This window comes from Dreissena polymorpha, chromosome 15, assembly GCF_020536995.1.
Source record: "Dreissena polymorpha isolate Duluth1 chromosome 15, UMN_Dpol_1.0, whole genome shotgun sequence".
NCBI classification, from domain to species: domain Eukaryota; kingdom Metazoa; phylum Mollusca; class Bivalvia; order Myida; family Dreissenidae; genus Dreissena; species Dreissena polymorpha.
This window is the reverse complement of record NC_068369.1, coordinates 46,821,123-46,840,077: the sequence shown is the minus strand read 5'-3', so window position 1 is coordinate 46,840,077 and position 18,955 is coordinate 46,821,123. Positions and strand designations below refer to the sequence as shown.

Sequence of the window (18,955 nt, the reverse complement as noted above, 5' to 3'; positions counted from 1 at the left end):
ATATGTTTTAGCGGATAGATATTCAGTTAAGTTGCTACAATGCATTCGCGTCCGCTCGCCATCGTAGTAATACATGATGATCACTTGAATGACAACGGTACGATTGATAAATATCATAGCGTTTCATATAATTCGTAGCATCTGTGTGTGAAACTTTTGAATCAATTTATTTCAAAATAAAGAAAATAATCATATCGATAAATTGCATAGCAAAGTATAACTATTCGCATGAGCATTAGAACTATCATAACACTTTGAAAGCAACAATACAAAATAATCCTACTGGTATCAAAAGTAACTCTTATCTTCCTCAGTAAGACGTTAAGATGCAGTTTTTAGTTGGTTGCGTTAGCGGCCAACTAAATTTACAGAGCATATTTTGCAATTCAGTATGTGCTTAGAAGCATTAGCTAAGCTAAAAACCGCAACTCACTATGCTAGGAACGATTACCGCTGCCTGTATGCACTGCAGACAATGAATGCTTCAAAGCGTCTGCTCTACTTCTGCAGTCTAGTTATTATCATTGAAATCTGTACATGTTGGCTGCTTTCATGGAAAACGGGGCTTAATGCACGTCAAATAAGATTAGCCTGTGCACACTGTGCAATGCGCACAAGCTAAGCAAGGACGACAACAGCGAACAACTTCAGTGCCTTCAGGGCTTTGATTAAATAATACATTCGAGTGCAAGCTTTGATATGTATATGAAAAGTGTTGGCTCTCCGCCAAAAAGAAAACAAAAAGAAAACAACCATTCGGCTTGTTTTTCATTTCATGAAAAAGATTAAATTCGTTCCGGTTTACTTGATAAATCATTTGTACTTGTAAATCAGCTTATTGTTTTAGGCTAATTGTCATCAACCACACAGCCTGTTTTCACGAGATATGTTATGCTGATGATGGGAATTTCCATACATTAATATAAAAACCATCACAAAACAAATGGATGGTGAATATTCGTAATTTAATGTATATCATGTAAGTAAACAAATTTCGGGAAAGTATTTATTCTCTTCAATCTAACTATTCTTAAATAAACTTTTTACGATGGATAAAGCTTTGACTAGAACTGGTTCCATTTTGTAATGAGTCGAACTAAGTTCGATGATCAGGGGCCTTTAAAATTGAAAAAACAGATGTGTTATCATCGCGAATATATTTGATATTTATATATTGAACTATAGACATTGTACCGAGTTACAGACACAGGGTAGATATGAAGTATACCTCTTTTAAATTAACCCTTTCCCACTTAGAAGCAAAGTGAAAATGGCTATTGCAAACAGCATAAAAGAACAGCCTGTGAGTCACTCGCAGCATGTTCAAGTTTTATGCTGAATGCTGCTCATCAGTTTCTAAGGGTTGGAAATGAAGCCTTTAAAACTTGAAAACAGTAAGAAAGGTCTTTAATTAAATGTAACTTTCTAAGGGACTATAGAGGCGCAAAACAAGGCGCAATAAAATAGCTATGGATAAAAAATAGTGTACTTGATATTTGTGTATCATTTAGTAACAGATTGTCTAGACATAAAATCTGCAGTATGACTCTTTTAAATTAAGACATTTATTTGTAGAACTATTTGCATCAGTGTTGGCCAACTAAATTGCGTAATAGAAATTTCGCATAGTAAAAATTCCCGATTGAGTTTTAATTGGATAGAATATGAGGATTTTCCAGATGTTTGCCAGTTGGCCGCCTTGCATCTGATAAACGCAAATATTGCGTAATGCACTTCAACAAATATGTATATGACGACTATGAGTTTTCATATTAATTAAATTAAAGGTTGCAAAAAAAATTAGAAGAACAAAATATTATCCATGTTGATAATCTGTCAGCCATTTTAAAAACGGCAAAACTGAAACACGCTCTGGGAAAACAATCCTTAATAAATATACGGTAATTGTCGTCCCAGATTAGCCTGTGCAGCCCGTACAAGCTTATCAGGGACGACCCTCTCCGCGTCAGTTGAATGTTTCGTTGCAGTCTCTTCTACACGAATGTCCAGTCTAGGAGGAAAGTGTATGCCCTGATAAGTCTGTGCTGACTGCATAAATTATGCTAATTTGGGACGACACTTTACGCACATGGAAACATCCCCGTTTTCCCGAGAGCGTGGCTCATTTTATTTAATTTCATCACATAAAAAAGTCATATACTTCTATTTATTAAAGCACACTGTTGTCAAATATAAAAAGAACAATGAAAATAAACGCGCAAGTCTTACAAAGCGAACCCGAAACAACTCGAACCAAAGGCTGACACGTTACCACTTGGCCTAGCAGTCTTATGCATGTTTATTGTAGTTTAAACGATGTGTGGGGAACACATGTTTTTGCTAGCTTAACAATAACGAACGCTTTATTATATTTCGATTTCGATGGAGAATAATAAATAAACGAACTCATATTTTTATATGTTTGTCCTAGGATTGAGTGTTATCTTACTAGTTTGACTAAAATAAATAAATTGTATTACGAAATTGTTATACTTTTTAAATATATTTTACAAAACTGTAAACAAATCCCTTTAAGGTCACCTTAACTACAAAAACCATTCTATTGCATATAGGTATACCGCTGACAGTTTCTACCAGATCGATTGTGCAAAATAAATAAAGTACGATATCAAATGTTATAAAATGGACAAAAGGTTAAATACCTTGTCCGTGCGCGGTTTATTGGATCAAGTACTTTTCGTTCAAATACGTACACTTGATAAGCATTTGTTTTGCATCAGTTCCTTATTTTCCGTTTAAATGTCATTTATGGGCATTCTTAACTGTTAAACATGCACGCGGTGAATTTATGTATTCACTATCACGTTTATTAAAACAAAAACGACATGAACATTACACCGATTCTCGTGTTTTGGTATTTATTATTTTCATTTCATCATGACGATAAAACAACTATATAACAATGAGAACAAAATAATGTTATACACATGCAATCAACCAATAATCATAAACGTAACATATTCTGTAGAATGCCCATGGTCTATGTAACGTTTTAGAATTCAAGAACATGACCTAAAGCTCCTTTAGAGTAAGAACACAAGTGCGTTGCACATGACGCAAAAACAAAAGTTAACACACTAACTGTTTGAAAAACACACAAAAATACACTATGTTGGTGGAGCTTAAAATGAAAAACTTCATCCCGTTTAAACAACCATGCTATGTTCGCGTATAGAAATTATTTGTATTATAACCTATTGATACTCCGATTAAAAAAAAATGTTGAACTAATAGAACATAGTTAAACAAAGTCTATAAATATCAATTCTTCCGTCAAAGAGCTTTGACTGCACAGACAATGTTACCCAGTCGTTTCCTTTTTACCGGGAACCACCTCACTTTCCTCCTGTACCCCATTTTCCCGCCCCTTTATCGCTCTGCTCGGTGTTAGCATTACCCCATTCCTTCTGTCATCTCTCTTCCCTACTTGACCACCCCCTCCAAAAAGCCCTCTGAAACATTCAGCCCCGCCTTTTCCCCCTTCCCCTTCCCGCCCGTTTGACCCAGCCTCACCGGGCTGACCGTCTTGGCCCCACTTGCAGTGGTGTATTCCCACATCCGCCACGCGGCGTTTGCGCCTGTGCAGTGGTCTGAAATATAACAAACAGTATTATTTATTAATAATATGAGCATCGTTTCAGCAAAACAGGGCTTAAAAAAGGTGCCTAAACTATCACCTAATATTAGCTTTAGTTTCTTTAAAACAACTTACATTATCAAATATTGTTTTAATTTAACATGTAATTCTACAACTTTTTGAAACGAAGCATTCAAATGACGACATTTGTTAGACGCCATGGCGTTTTGATTTCCGAAACATAGAAATAATAAATAAATTGTTAAAAAGGCTACAAAATTGTACCATTAAAATCTAACGTATTCGTTTTTTTGTGTGAATCAAAACTTGATATCATTACCAAAGATGGATAATCAGTTAAAGAAAGGCTTATACTCGAAACATGTCGCATGTCTTTTCGCAAATGGTGTATATTTTCACGTGATAATAAATACATTGTATCCTCTTATGGTAATGAAAAAACATGCTTGAACATGTAAACAGATATTCTTTATACCTTACCATTTCGGTGGGTTTTATCACAGAAGTATTGCTCGGCCGAAACGACTTCGATGTTTTCGCCCTCCACAAGTTTTCCTTAAACATAATTGTTCGTATGCATACTCTGTTCATAATATGATTGTGCTTGTTGCTGTTGTTGTTTTTGATGATGTTGTTGTAAAAAAGAAGTTGGTAAATAAGAATTAAGCTAAAAATTATGCGCGGACGATTAAACTGTTCAAATAAAAAATAGACATACAATTTGAATCAACGCTTACAAGAAACAATATAATATATAGTTTGATATTCATCAATAGGCGTGAACTGCGTAACAACAAATTGCGTTTGTAAAGAACCTTAATTTGATGAAAATAATGCAATACGTTTTTTTGATTCCCGATTGATTTTTCTTTGAAAATTCCTCGTATACAATATGCACATCTCAAAAAGAAGTCCCGATTCTGAGTTGAGATTGACAAAAGTAGTTCCAAAACAAAATTACCGGTATAAAGCATGTATTATATATAATTTTAGCATCAAATCGTTTTTCGCACAATCGCTTTAATCGGTAAATAAACAACGTTCGTTCTGATGCGAAAGTAACAATGCATCAGAAGGCCATACATCATTATTTATTGACTGTTAAACAACGAAATCACGTTTCTGAAAGATACCGTTTAAGCTTGCAATGGCTTATCTGGCAAGCTCGGAGTTCTGATAGGTCATGGTGCCCTCTTGACACTGCAGGTTTATCCTGGCCAGTGTGTTGCCATCGTCTGCTGCCTGCAACGTGATTTGTGCATTTAAAATCATATGAGTCGCTCTCCGGGAAAACGGTACTTAATGCATGTGCGTACAGTGTTGTCTCGAATTAGTCTGTACATCCCGCAAAGGCTCATTAGAGACGACACTTTTCGCTTCAACAGGAAATTTCAAATATAATAGACTGCCTGAAAACAAAAAAATCCATAAAAGCAGAAAGTGTCATCGCTGATTAGCCTAAGCTGGGGAGACACTTGACGCACATGTATTAAGCACAGTTTTCCCAGAACGCGGCTCATATTTATAATTCATGCAGGCTTATACATCTTCTTCCCTAAATAATAAAAAGAACATAATATAAACAGATTTGTGAAGTTCAATTATCACTTAAGTTCGTAAAAAGACACATGAAAATTAAAACCAAACTGTCACATTTGAACCCACGTCATGCCAAAATGGGTATTATGCCTTATGCATCTGCGACGTCTGGTCAGGAAGTACCTAGGCTGCTAACAATACAACGACCCCCCCCCTCCCCTCCACACGCAAATTCAAACACACGCACTTACGCTCTTCTTCTATTCATCGACCGTACCAGCGCGTAAAATCGAACATCCCCGACTTCAAACTAAAAGCAAACTGACCTTTATTGGTCCTACTCCCTTAAACAACTCTATGAACTGGGAGCTCTTTAGTTTGCCGCATCCAATCACAATGACTGTATCCTTAGAATCTTCCATATTTATTGTTTTGCATTCAGGTATGTGACCTGAAATCATAGAACTGATAATAGTATCACCCCCTTTTTACTCTGAAACATGTTGCTCTGGCAACACATGCCTGAGTCTGACTATAAGTATGTTGTCTGTTTGTGTGTCCGTTTTTACCAACTTAATGCCTGTTCGTCCGTCTCTCTGACAGTATTTGTGTTGTGTTGTATTTTTGTCTGACATGATGTCCTTCCGTCCGTTTGAATGTCTCTCATGTGTTTATCCCTAATACTATTCGTTCGTCCCTCCGTCTTTCTTGTATTTTGCGTATCGATTGTTAGTCTGTTTGACTGTGTCCGTCGGTCGGTTTGTCTGTATGTTCGTAAGTCCTACTACACGAATTGCATGCATTGCTTACTTAGTTGTTATGGGCCCTGACTTATTAATGAGACCTTTAACACAAATATGTTGCTACGTTTATATGGCGCTATTTTCGCTGGACCGAGACAATATTTTCCCGTTAGTAGCTCTATCAGAGTGCAGGGTCACGGGACTTTTTGGGGTTCCCAATTAAACGTTAATGAATGAAAACAAATTTCAACTAGTGCATACAATACAGATTTTATGCTGATTATGGCTATCTGAAATACATCAGAATTACTTTACTTAATAAGCATATGTTCTTGTTAAAATATTCGTTGTGTACTGCACGGTTATGCTGCACGCAACGTGCAATTTTGTCACAGATTTCAGACGTAATCAACGATTTATTCTTATACCTTAAGATATCGGCACAAACTGCAAGAAAAACTGTCTTTTAAACACGAAATATGATTGTAAATGTATTTCAATAACTTGAGATATTTAAAGAATAAAGTTCATAACGGTGTGTTTACATTCTGTCCAGCCCGTTTGCAAACCCCAGAAAACCCCGTTGTTTATGCACCCTGTCTGTGCAGTCGACTCAAGCCTTACTAGTGGTTTTGTGTTTAGGTCAGTTTTATTCCTAAAGTATCAAAGCTATTGCTTGCATACTTGCAAAACTTACTAACTATCATAAGGGGACTGTGCAGGCAAAGTTATGTAACTCTGACTGGCATTTTGACAGAATTATGGCCCCTTTTATACTTAGAAAATTGAAAAATTGGTTAAGTTTTGTGTTAAGGTCAATTTTATTCCTTAAGTATCAAAGCTATTGCTTTTATGCTTGCAACACTTACTAACTATCATAAGGAAACTGTGCAGGCAAAGTTATGTAACTCTGGCATTTTGACAGAATTATGGCCCTTTTTTGTTTTACTTACTTTGAATTCTTGGTAAAATATTGTGTTTAGATCCACTATACTTGTAAAGTATCAAGGCTTTTGCTTCCAAACTTCAAATACTTTCTTACTATTATGAGAGTACTGCACCTGGTAAGTTGAATTTGACCTTGACCTTTTAATGACCTTGACATACCACAATAAACTCCACCCAAACCATCCCCCACGCTCCACCCCCCCCCCCCAAAAAAAAATATTTTTGTTCCATTTGTTTCTTATGTTTGAAAGTTCATCTAATAAGTGACCACACCCCACATTATACCCCCTCTCACCCGCCCGACCCCCGACCCCCCCCCCCCAATTTTTTTTAAACATGTTTTAAAGAAACACAAGTATTAATTTTATTATTTTATTTTTGAAAGACTGTCCAACCATCCCACCCAAGAATCTTGTTTATCTTAAGTTATTGGGACACCAAATATCGCCTGCATTTGTCATTATTATTTGAGCCTCGTTCTGGGAAAACTGGGATTAGTGCATTTGCGTAAAGTGTCGTCCAAGATTAGCCTGTGCAGTTTGCACAGGCTAATCTGGGACGACACTCCGCTTTAAGTCGGTTTTCGTTAAGATGAGACTGGCTCTAAACGATAGATTTCATTAAAGCGAAAAGTTGTGAAACTGATAAGCCGTTTGGGACTGCACAGACTAATGAGGAATGACATTTTACGCACATGAATTTAGCCCAATTTTCCTAGAAAAAGGCTCAAATTCACATTATCTGCCACGATTTTAATCTAATTCATCTTATGGTATTTTAAGAATGTATTCATCATATTGTACTTGAAAGATGTTTTCATCTTATTGTATTTAAAGGATGTATTCAGCATATGGTACTTAAAGGATGTAGTTATCATATGGTATTCAAATGATGTATAAATCATATGGTACTTAAAGGATGTATTCATCATATGGTACTTAAATGATGTATTCATTATATATTACTGAAAGGATGTATTTATCATATGGTATTTGAAGGATGTATTCATCATATGGTACTTAAAAGATCCGTTTTACGTAAAGGAAAATTGACAAAATCGAAAAAAATGTTTCAGATTTGCAAATTTTCGTTTTATTTTAATATATTTTCGAAGACACAATAATTCTGAACAATGACCATGCTCTCAAATATCCATTATATGAATTTTTTGACGATTTAAAAACCTGAAAATTATAGAGCATTACACACGCGAAACGATTGAATAATTTGGTCAGTTCTGTTGTTATTGCTATATTTTGTTACATAACGAGGATGATTTATACAATGAATTATATCAACAACTCACAATGTGCGCACGGATGGTCGAAGTGAGTGTGGGGCTTTTACTCTAAGTGACAGTGGTTCGAGCCCAGTTGAGGATTCCTTGCTTTCTTTCTTTAATTTTATTCTTGTTTTATATTTGAGCTATTAAGTTGAAATGTTTGTATTTATCAATTTCAAGTATTTAATGACAAACTTCAATACAAGCCAAACTCTGTGAAAAGGTCTCTTTAAATGCAATGTCAGTGTCAGTGGCGAAATGGAGAATCCCGGTGAAGTTGATAAAATGTACATTTGACAACGTTACATGAAGATTAGGCATCAAATGTGACTTCTAAAGTGTTCACAAGGTGTTGTTTTTTTTTACCTAGTGACCTAGTTTTTGACCCAGCATGATCCAGTTTCGAACTTAGTCGAGGTATCAATGGGACAAATGTTCTTACCAAAGTTCATGAAGATCAGACAATAAATGTGGCCTCTAGAGTGTTCACAAGGCAAAATGTTGACGACGGACGACGCACGACGGACGACGGACAAAAAGCGATCACAAAAGCTCACCATGAGCTCGTTGTGCTCAGGTGAGATAATAAAAGTGACAAATTTCACAAACTAAGGTGGCACCTAGCACACAGGCTAATCTGTGACTACAACTTTCCGCCTAAACTGGATGTTTGTTAAGAAGATAATTCGTTAAAACAAAAACATACCAAAACAGCTGAAAAATGCCGTCCCTGATTAGCCTATGCAGACAGCACAGGCTAACCTTGAAAGACACTTTACGCACATAAATTAAGACCAGTTTTCCCTGAAAAAGGCTTAATTGACGCTAACCTGTTCACAGATGAGTCAGTACGGATGTTGGCTATGGGTGACCACATGTTCTTCAGATCCCAGTCTTTCACGGTACGATCATCACTGCCCGAAACCACCTTCTCATTCTCAGCAAAGGCTGCCGTTGTTATTGGTCTAGAATAACCAATCAAATGATGTTGATCATTTTTTATTATTATTATTAAAGTCATGATGCTTGCCTGGGGATAGGGATGGGGATATTAAACGAAATTGGACAAATATCAATTATTAATGAAGGTTTTATCAGAAATTAAAATTCAAATTGAAAACAGTATTTTTGTCATTAACACCATCATCATCTAAAACACAAAGCTCACTGCTATAATCTCCGTCATAACCATCACAAGAATCTTCCTAATCACTCAAACCCTCTTCATCAATCCATAACTCTTGATTTACGTAACATGTTCAAAAAGAAGGTTGAAGAAATAAAAACAAAGCACTGATAAAAAAAGTCACCCGAATAATAAATTGTTTGAAAACTAGGAATAAAAATGGAGTGTCAAAAAGATTGATTTTCAGCAAAGTATGGAAAAGTTAGAACTAAATGAGCCTCGCTCTGAGAAAACTCTATTTAAAGTGTTTAAAGTGTCATCCCAGATAAGCCTGTGCAGCCAACACAGGCTAATAAGAGATGACCCTTTCCACTTAAATTTGATTTCTTTTTGTAAATGGAAAGTTACGTCACTGATTAGCCTGTGTGGACTGCACAGGCCAATCTAGGACCACACTTTATGCACATGCATTTAGCCCCGTTGTCCCAGAGCGAGACTCAGATATCAGCCTTTCAAATATCAGCCTTTATTATACCACCACATTGATATCTGCTTGATGTCCGGTTTCCTGATATCTTTTTTTATATCACGGTCAACAGAAACTTCATATATCAGTCATGTGTGGAGGCTACTAAGACTTAAGTACAATGATTTTTTTTATTGTAAAACTGAATCAGAGTTATCAAAACAAACATTTTGTTACCAAAAGGTATTACATTTAATCTTCAAACAGCAACAAAAACAGAAAAAAACGTATTTCACAAATATTAAGAATGAATAAGTACATGCTGATGACGTCATGTAACAAACGGACTACTTTTTTTTGACACGCCTTCATATGCAAACATCAAGGGTCAAAGGTTATGTCAAAAGTTCAACACTCAATATAAACAGACCAAACAAATAAAACTAACAATACAAAAGCAGTAAAAATAGTAAAAAATAAAAAAGTGACACACTTCACAATAAAACCCAAAGTAATAAGCATTAAATAATGAAATAATTTTAAATCATAAATTATTATTAAAGTTACATTTGTTGTCTTCTACAGTTTGCAAATTTTGCCACATGAATTGTGTTTGATAAGGCTCGTTAAAAGCTCATTTCCTTTGAAAATAAGGACTTAAACATAAAAAACATATATAAATACAATAAATAAACATTACCATGTCAGACTTTGTGGATGGAGGTAAGTTTGACGTTATTTGGGACGGTTTAATGGATGAAGTTGTTATGTCTGAGGAAGACTTTGCCAATCAGTTTGGAATAAATCCGAGTGTGTTTAATGAACCATTTGATGAAAGCACGAATGCAAATGTCAATTTAAATAAAAGTCATTTAGAATTCCTTACTAGTACTGAAACAAAATAAAAAACTGAGAACAGTTAAAACATATCAGAAGCCATAGAAATAACAACGGAAGATGTACAAAAATTAATTGAAGCCGAAGATAACAAAAACACTATCCGAAAAACACTGGCAGATGTCAGTCCATTTCAAAAATATCTTGCCAAGAAAGGGGAAACGAAGGCAATCCACAATTAATCAGTCGACCATCTAGATGAATATCTTGCCACATATTTGCTCTCCATTCGCAAGAATGAGTATGATGAATACGAGCCTGTTACATTGCGTAGCATCGTGGGAAGCATTGACGGAAACTTCAAAGAGCAAAGTACCGATACTCTATCTTCCGGAGCAGAGGTCCAGTATTTTCCCTCACACGTGACTGCCTGAAAGCACAGCAGAAAAATCTATAAACACAAGGAAAATGTATTTGTAATCACTGTTTAATCGCGGCAGAAACTTGGTGAAAAAAATGCCAAGATATTGAAAACTTTGGCCATCGAGGCCGGTTTTAATAAAAATAAAAAACATAAGTTATCATTCTGCTAGAGTAGAAAACACCTTGTTCAAAAACTTGGGGATTCCAATATCGCACCAACCGAAATCATGCATATAACAGGACACAAAAACGTACAGTCAATAACCAATTACAGTGAAATTCCAGAACAAACACAAAAATGATGTTCACACCTTTTGGCAACATGTTCTACTGCAACTCCATCTGTTTCATGCACTTCTGTCAACACTTCCGAAATGAACATTTCTCTCCCCACCCACCCGGCAGTTTCACAAGCACAGTTTCTTGGCCAAAATCCAATAAATGACATGTTTTTGGAGCTGTACTTAACGTACAGAACCTCAACATCTACGTACAACCACCACAGTAAACCAAACGCGCAGTATATATTCCAAATTCTAATAAAAACATCATTCAATTCTTTACACGAGTTGACACACTGCGAAGACGTGAGCGACTGCACTGGCCTTGAACTGTTACAACGGTTATCAAGTTTTGCCTTTAAAATGTATAATATATGCTTTCATTTGTGTAATAAAGTATTGCTGCTTAAAGTTTTGTTGCAGAATTAAAGAAGAAAGAGAAAGAAACAGCGTTATTAAATTACATTAAATGGCGCTACTTTTCGTGTTGAGGAACAATGCTATTTTTAGAAAGATTCATAAGCGATAAACGAATTCAGCGGCTCCAGGACGTAGCGATTATTTTTCATTATTTCTTGAAACACGGGGTGAGTTGTGTCAGTGGTATGATAAACCGAAAAACAGGTTACTGCCTGATCGTTTTGTAATATATCAGACGAGGCTTAGAATAAAATAACGGCGAGGCTTGCCGGCAGTAACCTGATATTCTCTATATATTAAGCCGTGTTTTCAAAGAGCGAGGCTTAAATATAGACTATCAAATATCAACCTACATTAAGCCTTGTTTTCAAAGAGCGATACTCAAATATAGCCTATCAAACATCAACCTATATTTAGCCTTGTTTTCATAGAGCGAGGCTCAAATATAGCCTATCAGATATAAGCCTATATTTAGCCTTGTTTTCACAGAGCGAGGCTCAAATATAGCCTATTAAATATCAGCCTATAATAAGCCTTGTTTTCATAGAGCGAGGCTCAAATATAGCCTTTCAAATTTCAGCCTGTATTAAGCCTTTTTTTCATAGATCAAGGCTCATATATAGCCAATCAACTATCAACCGATATTAAGCCTTGTTTTCATAGAGCAATGCTCAAGTATAGCCATTCAAATATCAGCCTATATTTTGGCCTTGTTTTCATAGAGCGAGGCTCAAATAAAGCCATTCAAATATCAGCCTGTATTAAGCATGGTTTTCATAGAGAAAGGCTCAAATATAGCCTATCAAATATATAAGCCTATATTAAGCCGTGTTTTCAAAGTGAGGCTCAATATAGCCTATAAAACATCAGCCTATATTTAGCCTTGTTTGCTGCCCTGCGAGGCTCAAATATATCAAAGCTCAGCCTATGTTTAGACTCGTTTTTTTCATTCAGTGAGGCTAATATATAGCCTATCAAATATAAGACAATATATACCATTGTTTCCATACAGCGAGGCTAAAATACAGCTTATCAAATATTAACCTATATTTAGCCTTATTTTCATCAAATATAAGCCTATATTAAGCCTTGTTTTCAAAGAGCGAGACTCAAATATAGCCTATCAAATATCAGCCTGTTAAGCATTGTTTTAAAAGAGCGAGGCTTAAATATAGCCTATCAAATACCAGCCTGTTAAGCATTGTTTTCAAAGAGCGAGGCTCAAATATTGCCTATCAAATATCAGCCTGTTAAGCATTGTTTTAAAAGAGTGAGGCTTAAATATTTCCCATCAAATATCAGCTTGTTAAGCATTGTTTTAAAAGAGCGAGGCTCAAATATTGCCTATCAAATACCAGCCTGTTGAGCATTGTTTTAAAAGAGCGAGGCTCAAATATTGCCTATCAAATATCAGCCTGTTAAGCATTGTTTTAAAAGAGTGAGGCTTAAATATTGCCTATGAAATATCAGCCAGTTAAGCATTGTTTTAAACGAGTGAGGCTTAAATATTGCCTATCAAATATCAGCCTGTTAAGCATTGTTAAGCTTAATAATGGAAGATATTTTCATTGATTTTTTTTCTTTCCTTCATAGTATAGTTTAAAGGTTAGAATGTATATTATATACATATATTTCAAATAGTTAAGTCTTTTTTAGAAAATACATTTAAGTAGATTGCATTTAAGTAAAAAGCATATGTTAATAAGTATCTTTAAAAAACTAAGGAAAAATTGTACGTCCGGTCTGGACTTACCTTTGAGAACAGTCAAGTTTGCCCCAGTTTCTGCGTCAAACAAGATTGCAGTTCTATCCCATGATGCGATTATCACCTGACCACCGAAGTTCAACCAATCAGCAGCAATCACCACACTGTGATGTCCAATCAGCTCGCGCAGTGGGGTGCAGAGATTGGTGGGTTGATCTGGATTCTCTAAAAAAAAATAAAAAGTTCAACACACTTTAAGTAAAGAATAGTTGGATAGAACATATCACTTAGTATAAACTGTTAAATGAAAAAAATATTTACCACTCAGAATCACCATTAAGTTGGGTATTATTATTTTTGCATTTAATAATTTTGAACAGTAATAAGTGTTCAAGACAACTACACAATTATACAAGTGCATCATTAATATTGACAAAATGTTATACCTGCCTGTATACATATGCATCAAATCTCTTTCACTGAGCTTTGATGTTTATAAAATTTCTGACACTTAGCACTACTGTACATCAAATCCCTGCCATTGAGTCTTTATGGAGACCAAATCTCTTTCTCTTGGCCCTAAAGCGTACAAACTTTCTGCCACTCAGCCATATGTGCATGAGATCCCGGCCTCTATGCCCTCATGTATACCAAATGTTGGCAACAAAGCCCTCGTGTATAACAAATCTCAGTCACTGGGCACTCATGTACCCCAATATTTGGCCACTCGGACCTCATGCCACGATGTTTACAATATTCCTGCCACTAGCCAACTTATGTATACCTAATCTTGGCCACTATGACCTTAAGGGTGCCAAATCTTGGTCACTAGGCACTCCAATAGGGCCTAATTTACAACATATCCCTCTCTTAGGGCCCTCATTTACACCCAATGCAAGTCCTGAGGGCTCTCATTAACACCAAAGAAATTCCTACCACAGGAGACCTCTATTACACAAATTCTCTCCCATAGGGCCCTTGCATACACCAAATTCTTGCATCAGAGCCCTCAGACAAAAACAATCTCTGTCACTTGGCCCTCAGGTACATACCTTTGTTGGTTTCACACTGGTCTGACATATCAAGATCATCCACTGATGACTGGGCCCGCTGGAAACAAAAATGGCAGAGTTTCATTTCAACTCCAGAATTGTGTATAAAAGGAAACAACAGAACGTATTTTCCAATGATGGCTGGTATTTGGAACTTTTTGTACTCTGACACAATTTTTTTAAATTAAATAACCCTAGATTTCATCATATTTAAAATTGCCACTGGTCTTCAATTCTTGTAACAGTGACCTTGACATTACTGGCAACAAAATTCCATCCGCATGTAGGCTACCTACATAACAAAATACCTTGCAAAACCTCTATCAAAACTGAGCTGTTGCTTTTTCTATGTTTAGTGAAAGTTCCTTAGGTCTCATTTCAAGCTTGCTATATCCTTAGTTTCATCAAGAACATTATTGAATAAGCAACAATACACCTGTTTGCTGTTTTTTATTTTTAGTAACAGAATCCTTCATCTTGACCCAATACGTCCTAAATACAAACCCTCATTAAGTCTCCATGCAAGCTTGCCATATCGTAAGTCTCCATGCAAGCTTGCCCTATGGTAAGTCTCCATGCAAGCTTGCCCTATCTTAAATCTCCATGCAAGCTTGCCCAATGGTAAGTCTCCATGCAAGCTTGCCCAATGGTCAGTCTCCATGCAAGTTTGCCCTATCTTAAGTCTCCATGTAAGCTTGCCCTATGGTAAGTCTCCATACAAGCTTGCCCTATGGTAAGTCTCCATACAAGCTTGCCCTATCTTAAGTCTCCATGCAAGCTTGCCCTATGGTAAGTCTCCATACAAGCTTGCCCTTTCTTAAGTCTCCATGCAAGCTTGCCCTATCTTAAAAGAAATCAAGATTGGTCAATGCAAACGAAGTTATTGACCAGAAACCACTGTTGACTCTGCCAGCCCAAAGTCCACCCCTCCACACACCATAGCATAATCTAACAACAAGGATATTCAACCAGTGAAATCGAGATTGGTCAATGCCAACGAAAGTTTTTGACCAGAAACCACTGTTGACTCCGCCACCCCCCAAGTCTGTCCGTCCACCCACCATGCCCCCCCCCCCTCCACTTCCAAAGTCCACCACTCGACCCAACATAACACAATCTAACAACAGGCCTATTCAACCATATATAAGACCAAAATCTAAGAAGATTTAAATAGTATTCTTAAAACTGTGATATTCTATAAACATTTGATTGTTGGGTCTAATTTTGCATGTTTCTCCTACAAAAATAGTATTCATGTTGTTGAACAATTTGTTCAGTAACATTACAATTCATAAGTAACCTGTAAATCTTCAAACTCTTGGGTCTTAGTCCATACTTAGAGGTCACCATGGCGTAGTGGATATGTTGTCCGCCTTACGACCAAGAAGTCCCAGGTTCGATCCCCACTTGGACTGTTCCTTCGATCTCACCCATAGACACCAAGAATTGGTTCTAGTCTCAGGACTCCATAGCCTTTCAATAAGCCTAAGGCTAACAATGCAATCAAGCAAAAAAAAAATAGTTTTAAAACTATGTGTTTATTAAAATTGCCTAAAAAACTTACTACTCACTAAGGCATCAATTGAGGAAATGGACACTTGGGGCGACCAGATATGTGCCATGCCCTCGCCAGACGATGTTACAACACCGTCCTTTACCGTCCTTAACCGGATTGAACGGATCGCATTTACCTAGCCTGCATGACCCAGGGCCTGTAGCAGGCACAGTCCGGTTTCCACATCTGAGCGGAGTGATCTACAGTGAAGAAATAAAAAAGCTGCTGATTGGAGAAATGGTAAAAAGAAGTTCAAGTGAATATGCTATAAAGGTCTCGTTTTGGGATATCTCAGTTTAATGCATGTTCTGGTTGGGGAATGGTATGTGTCTTGTTTTGGAAAAATGGTGCTTAATGCATGTTCCTAAAGTGTCGTCCCTGTTAAACACACAGTCTAATATGATACAGCATTTTACCCCTTGACTGAATTTTTGCAAAGAGACTTCCTTTAAGCTAAAAATACCATAAAGCGGAAAGTGTTGTCCCTACAGTCTGCACAGGCTAATCTGGAACGATACTTTACGCACATGCATTATGCCCAGTTTTCCTATAACGAGGCTCTTATGAAGAATTTCAAGTGCATATACTGCATATAAATTTTCCGAACAACGCTTCTTATTTAAATGCTTTGAAACTGACCTTATCTGTGACCCTTTACTAAGATTTTCTTAAGGTACAATATTAACTAATATATTGCCAGTATACGGCCTGCGGCAAAAACCTTAGGCTATATCTTAAGGACAATTATTAAAGAGAAATATTAATAAAAATATGTTCATAGGCAATACATATTTCATACCAACGATGGCAAATAATAAAAGCACCCGAATCAAGCCCCTATAAATGGCCTGTATTATATAAAATCTCAACGACAAGGCTCTAATGTATATATACCAGCAATATTTGACCAAAGGAAAGGGCCCTCATATAGACTTCTAGTCCAGAATCTCTGCCAATTTACATAACTATAGGTGTGCACACTCTACTATAGTTGTCTCATAGATCTTCACATCTTAAGAAAACAAACAAGAGCTGTCAGAGGACAGCGCGCTCGACTTTTCCAGTGCTTGACAGTATAAAGTAAGCCATCACGGGGAAATTGTTCATATTTAATAAGGTCAAGGTAATATAGTCATATTCTAAGTGGAAGAGGACCATAATTGAAACATATTGATCGCTTATGTTTTAAAGAAGCTGTATAATTATTATGTATTGCCATGCTGCACTGCATATCCAATTTTTACGTACCCTTTGACTCGCCGGTTCAAAGGGTGCCGGTCAACTCGTACCTAAGTCAACTCGCACGGTAGTCAACTCGCACGTTTTTTGGTCAACTCGCACTTTTCAAAGTCAACTCGCACGCCTCGAAAAAATATATAGAAATAGATGGAGGATGTAATATTATCAGTAGTTAATAAGAAGTTTATAAGTAAAAATAATAATAATTATGTCCTTTTTCAATAATCTGAATATACGGTTGTCACATTTAATGGCACTTTTACTCTTGTGGTCGATGTTTTTCACGGGTTATATGAATGTTTGTAATAGGTGTGAAAGGTCTTATATACAACTAACAATTATTAAAATGGCAAAGCATTAATCAATTAAACTAAATTGGTACGATAATTAATCAGTGATACTTTAATGTTTGTCACAAAACGGAGAATGTTAATTTAGCTTGTAATTAAAATGTTTTACTTTTATAATCAGATGTGAGTTAAACTAAAGAAAATTAAAACGAAAATTAGTGATGTTTGTTGCATGCGGTTATTTCATAATAGATCAAAGTTTCTTAGTTATGTATATAAATCGACTAAATTAAGAATAGGTTATCATTATCAACATATATGTGCTACGGAATACATACGTATAGTGAATTCATGCCTTTTTGTGGGATGGATTATTCGTGTATATTGTGTTCAAGGAATGTGGGTCCAAGGCAGCAAGCAATTGAATGCGATAGTTGCCAAAACTGGCAAAACCGAACATGCGAAACCGGTAAGTACCATTCATGTCATTGTATACAATAATAAGTCAAACAAGTAGAAAGTGATACTCATTTTCTATAGCGTGTCCGTTGCAAAATATACATTTTCTATTTTCGCGTATTATGTTATTATAACGACCTCTTTAGATTTCTAATTAATGTGAAGATAATCGAAATCGTGTTAGTGGCGTGTTGTATTTCTTTCTTCTGATTTGTCATAAAGTCAAGTAGTTATCTCAATATACCAGCTTTTCTCAATATACCAGCTTTGCTTGAAGTTATTTAATAAACGTTGTTTATTTGTATTGTATTGTAGATGAATGTTTGTTTTTGTGTTATCACTCGATCTTAGTATTTTTAACCAAGATCGGAATATATGTAATTTGCAATTATTAATTCAAATACGTTTAATTGTTCGCGTGTTGATTTATAATAGTGGAAAGTATTTAATTAGTTGTATTCTAATTTCTATTTAATTGTGATAAACTTTGCATAAGCTTATATTTTTTACTTTTAATGAGCTATGAAAGATATTGAAAACAGCTGTCACCTAATCAGTAACAATACCCTATTTCTCACCACTAAAATTACAATAAACAGATAATCTGTCAGTCATTCAGAGCTGATGCGGGTACTGATTTTCGAGGAGTAGATAAGGCTATTACTGATAGGGGTTGTCTAGAGATAAGGCTGTTGTATGGAATACTTAAATAAATATTTTTTATTTGTTCATGCTATACAATTTAATATTTAATTAATTAATGTAGAACCGTAACTCATGTACAAATTTTAAAAATGGTGGTAAATTTTATTAAATAAATAAACATTTGATTCTTGTAAAATTGTATGATTGAGAATTATTGTAAAATTAATCATTGTTTCGTACAACCATGTTTAAATACGTGTAGGTATGATAATCATATATGCGCGGTTTATATGATACTAAGCTAAGCTATACGTATTTGTACTTAC

At 35.8% G+C, this 18,955-nt stretch overlaps 1 protein-coding gene across 10 annotated transcripts in view; it reads right to left on the bottom strand.

Moving 5' to 3' along the window:
• Positions 1-2,862: 2,862 nt before the first annotated feature.
• Positions 2,863-18,955, bottom strand: part of LOC127861034 (WD repeat-containing protein 37-like) — a 341,361-nt gene continuing 325,268 nt past the window's right edge. For 2 of the 10 annotated variants that reach the window (XR_008040037.1, XR_008040038.1), the window contains 6 exons: positions 13,438-13,614; positions 8,962-9,096; positions 5,485-5,609; positions 4,753-4,861; positions 4,100-4,174; positions 2,863-3,611 (listed from right to left, as the gene is read on the bottom strand). Coding sequence is in view for 3 of the 10 variants with exons in the window: in XM_052399398.1 (XP_052255358.1) it covers positions 10,977-10,990; positions 13,438-13,614; positions 14,442-14,499; positions 16,013-16,063 (300 nt within the window). In the remaining 7 variants the exon portion in view is untranslated. Of the gene's footprint in view, positions 3,612-4,099; positions 4,175-4,752; positions 4,862-5,484; positions 5,610-8,961; positions 9,097-9,591; positions 10,991-13,437; positions 13,615-14,441; positions 14,500-16,005; positions 16,284-18,955 lie in introns of those variants that run through there. The other 8 variants (XR_008040041.1, XR_008040040.1, XR_008040039.1 and 5 more) reach the window with 8 other exon arrangements.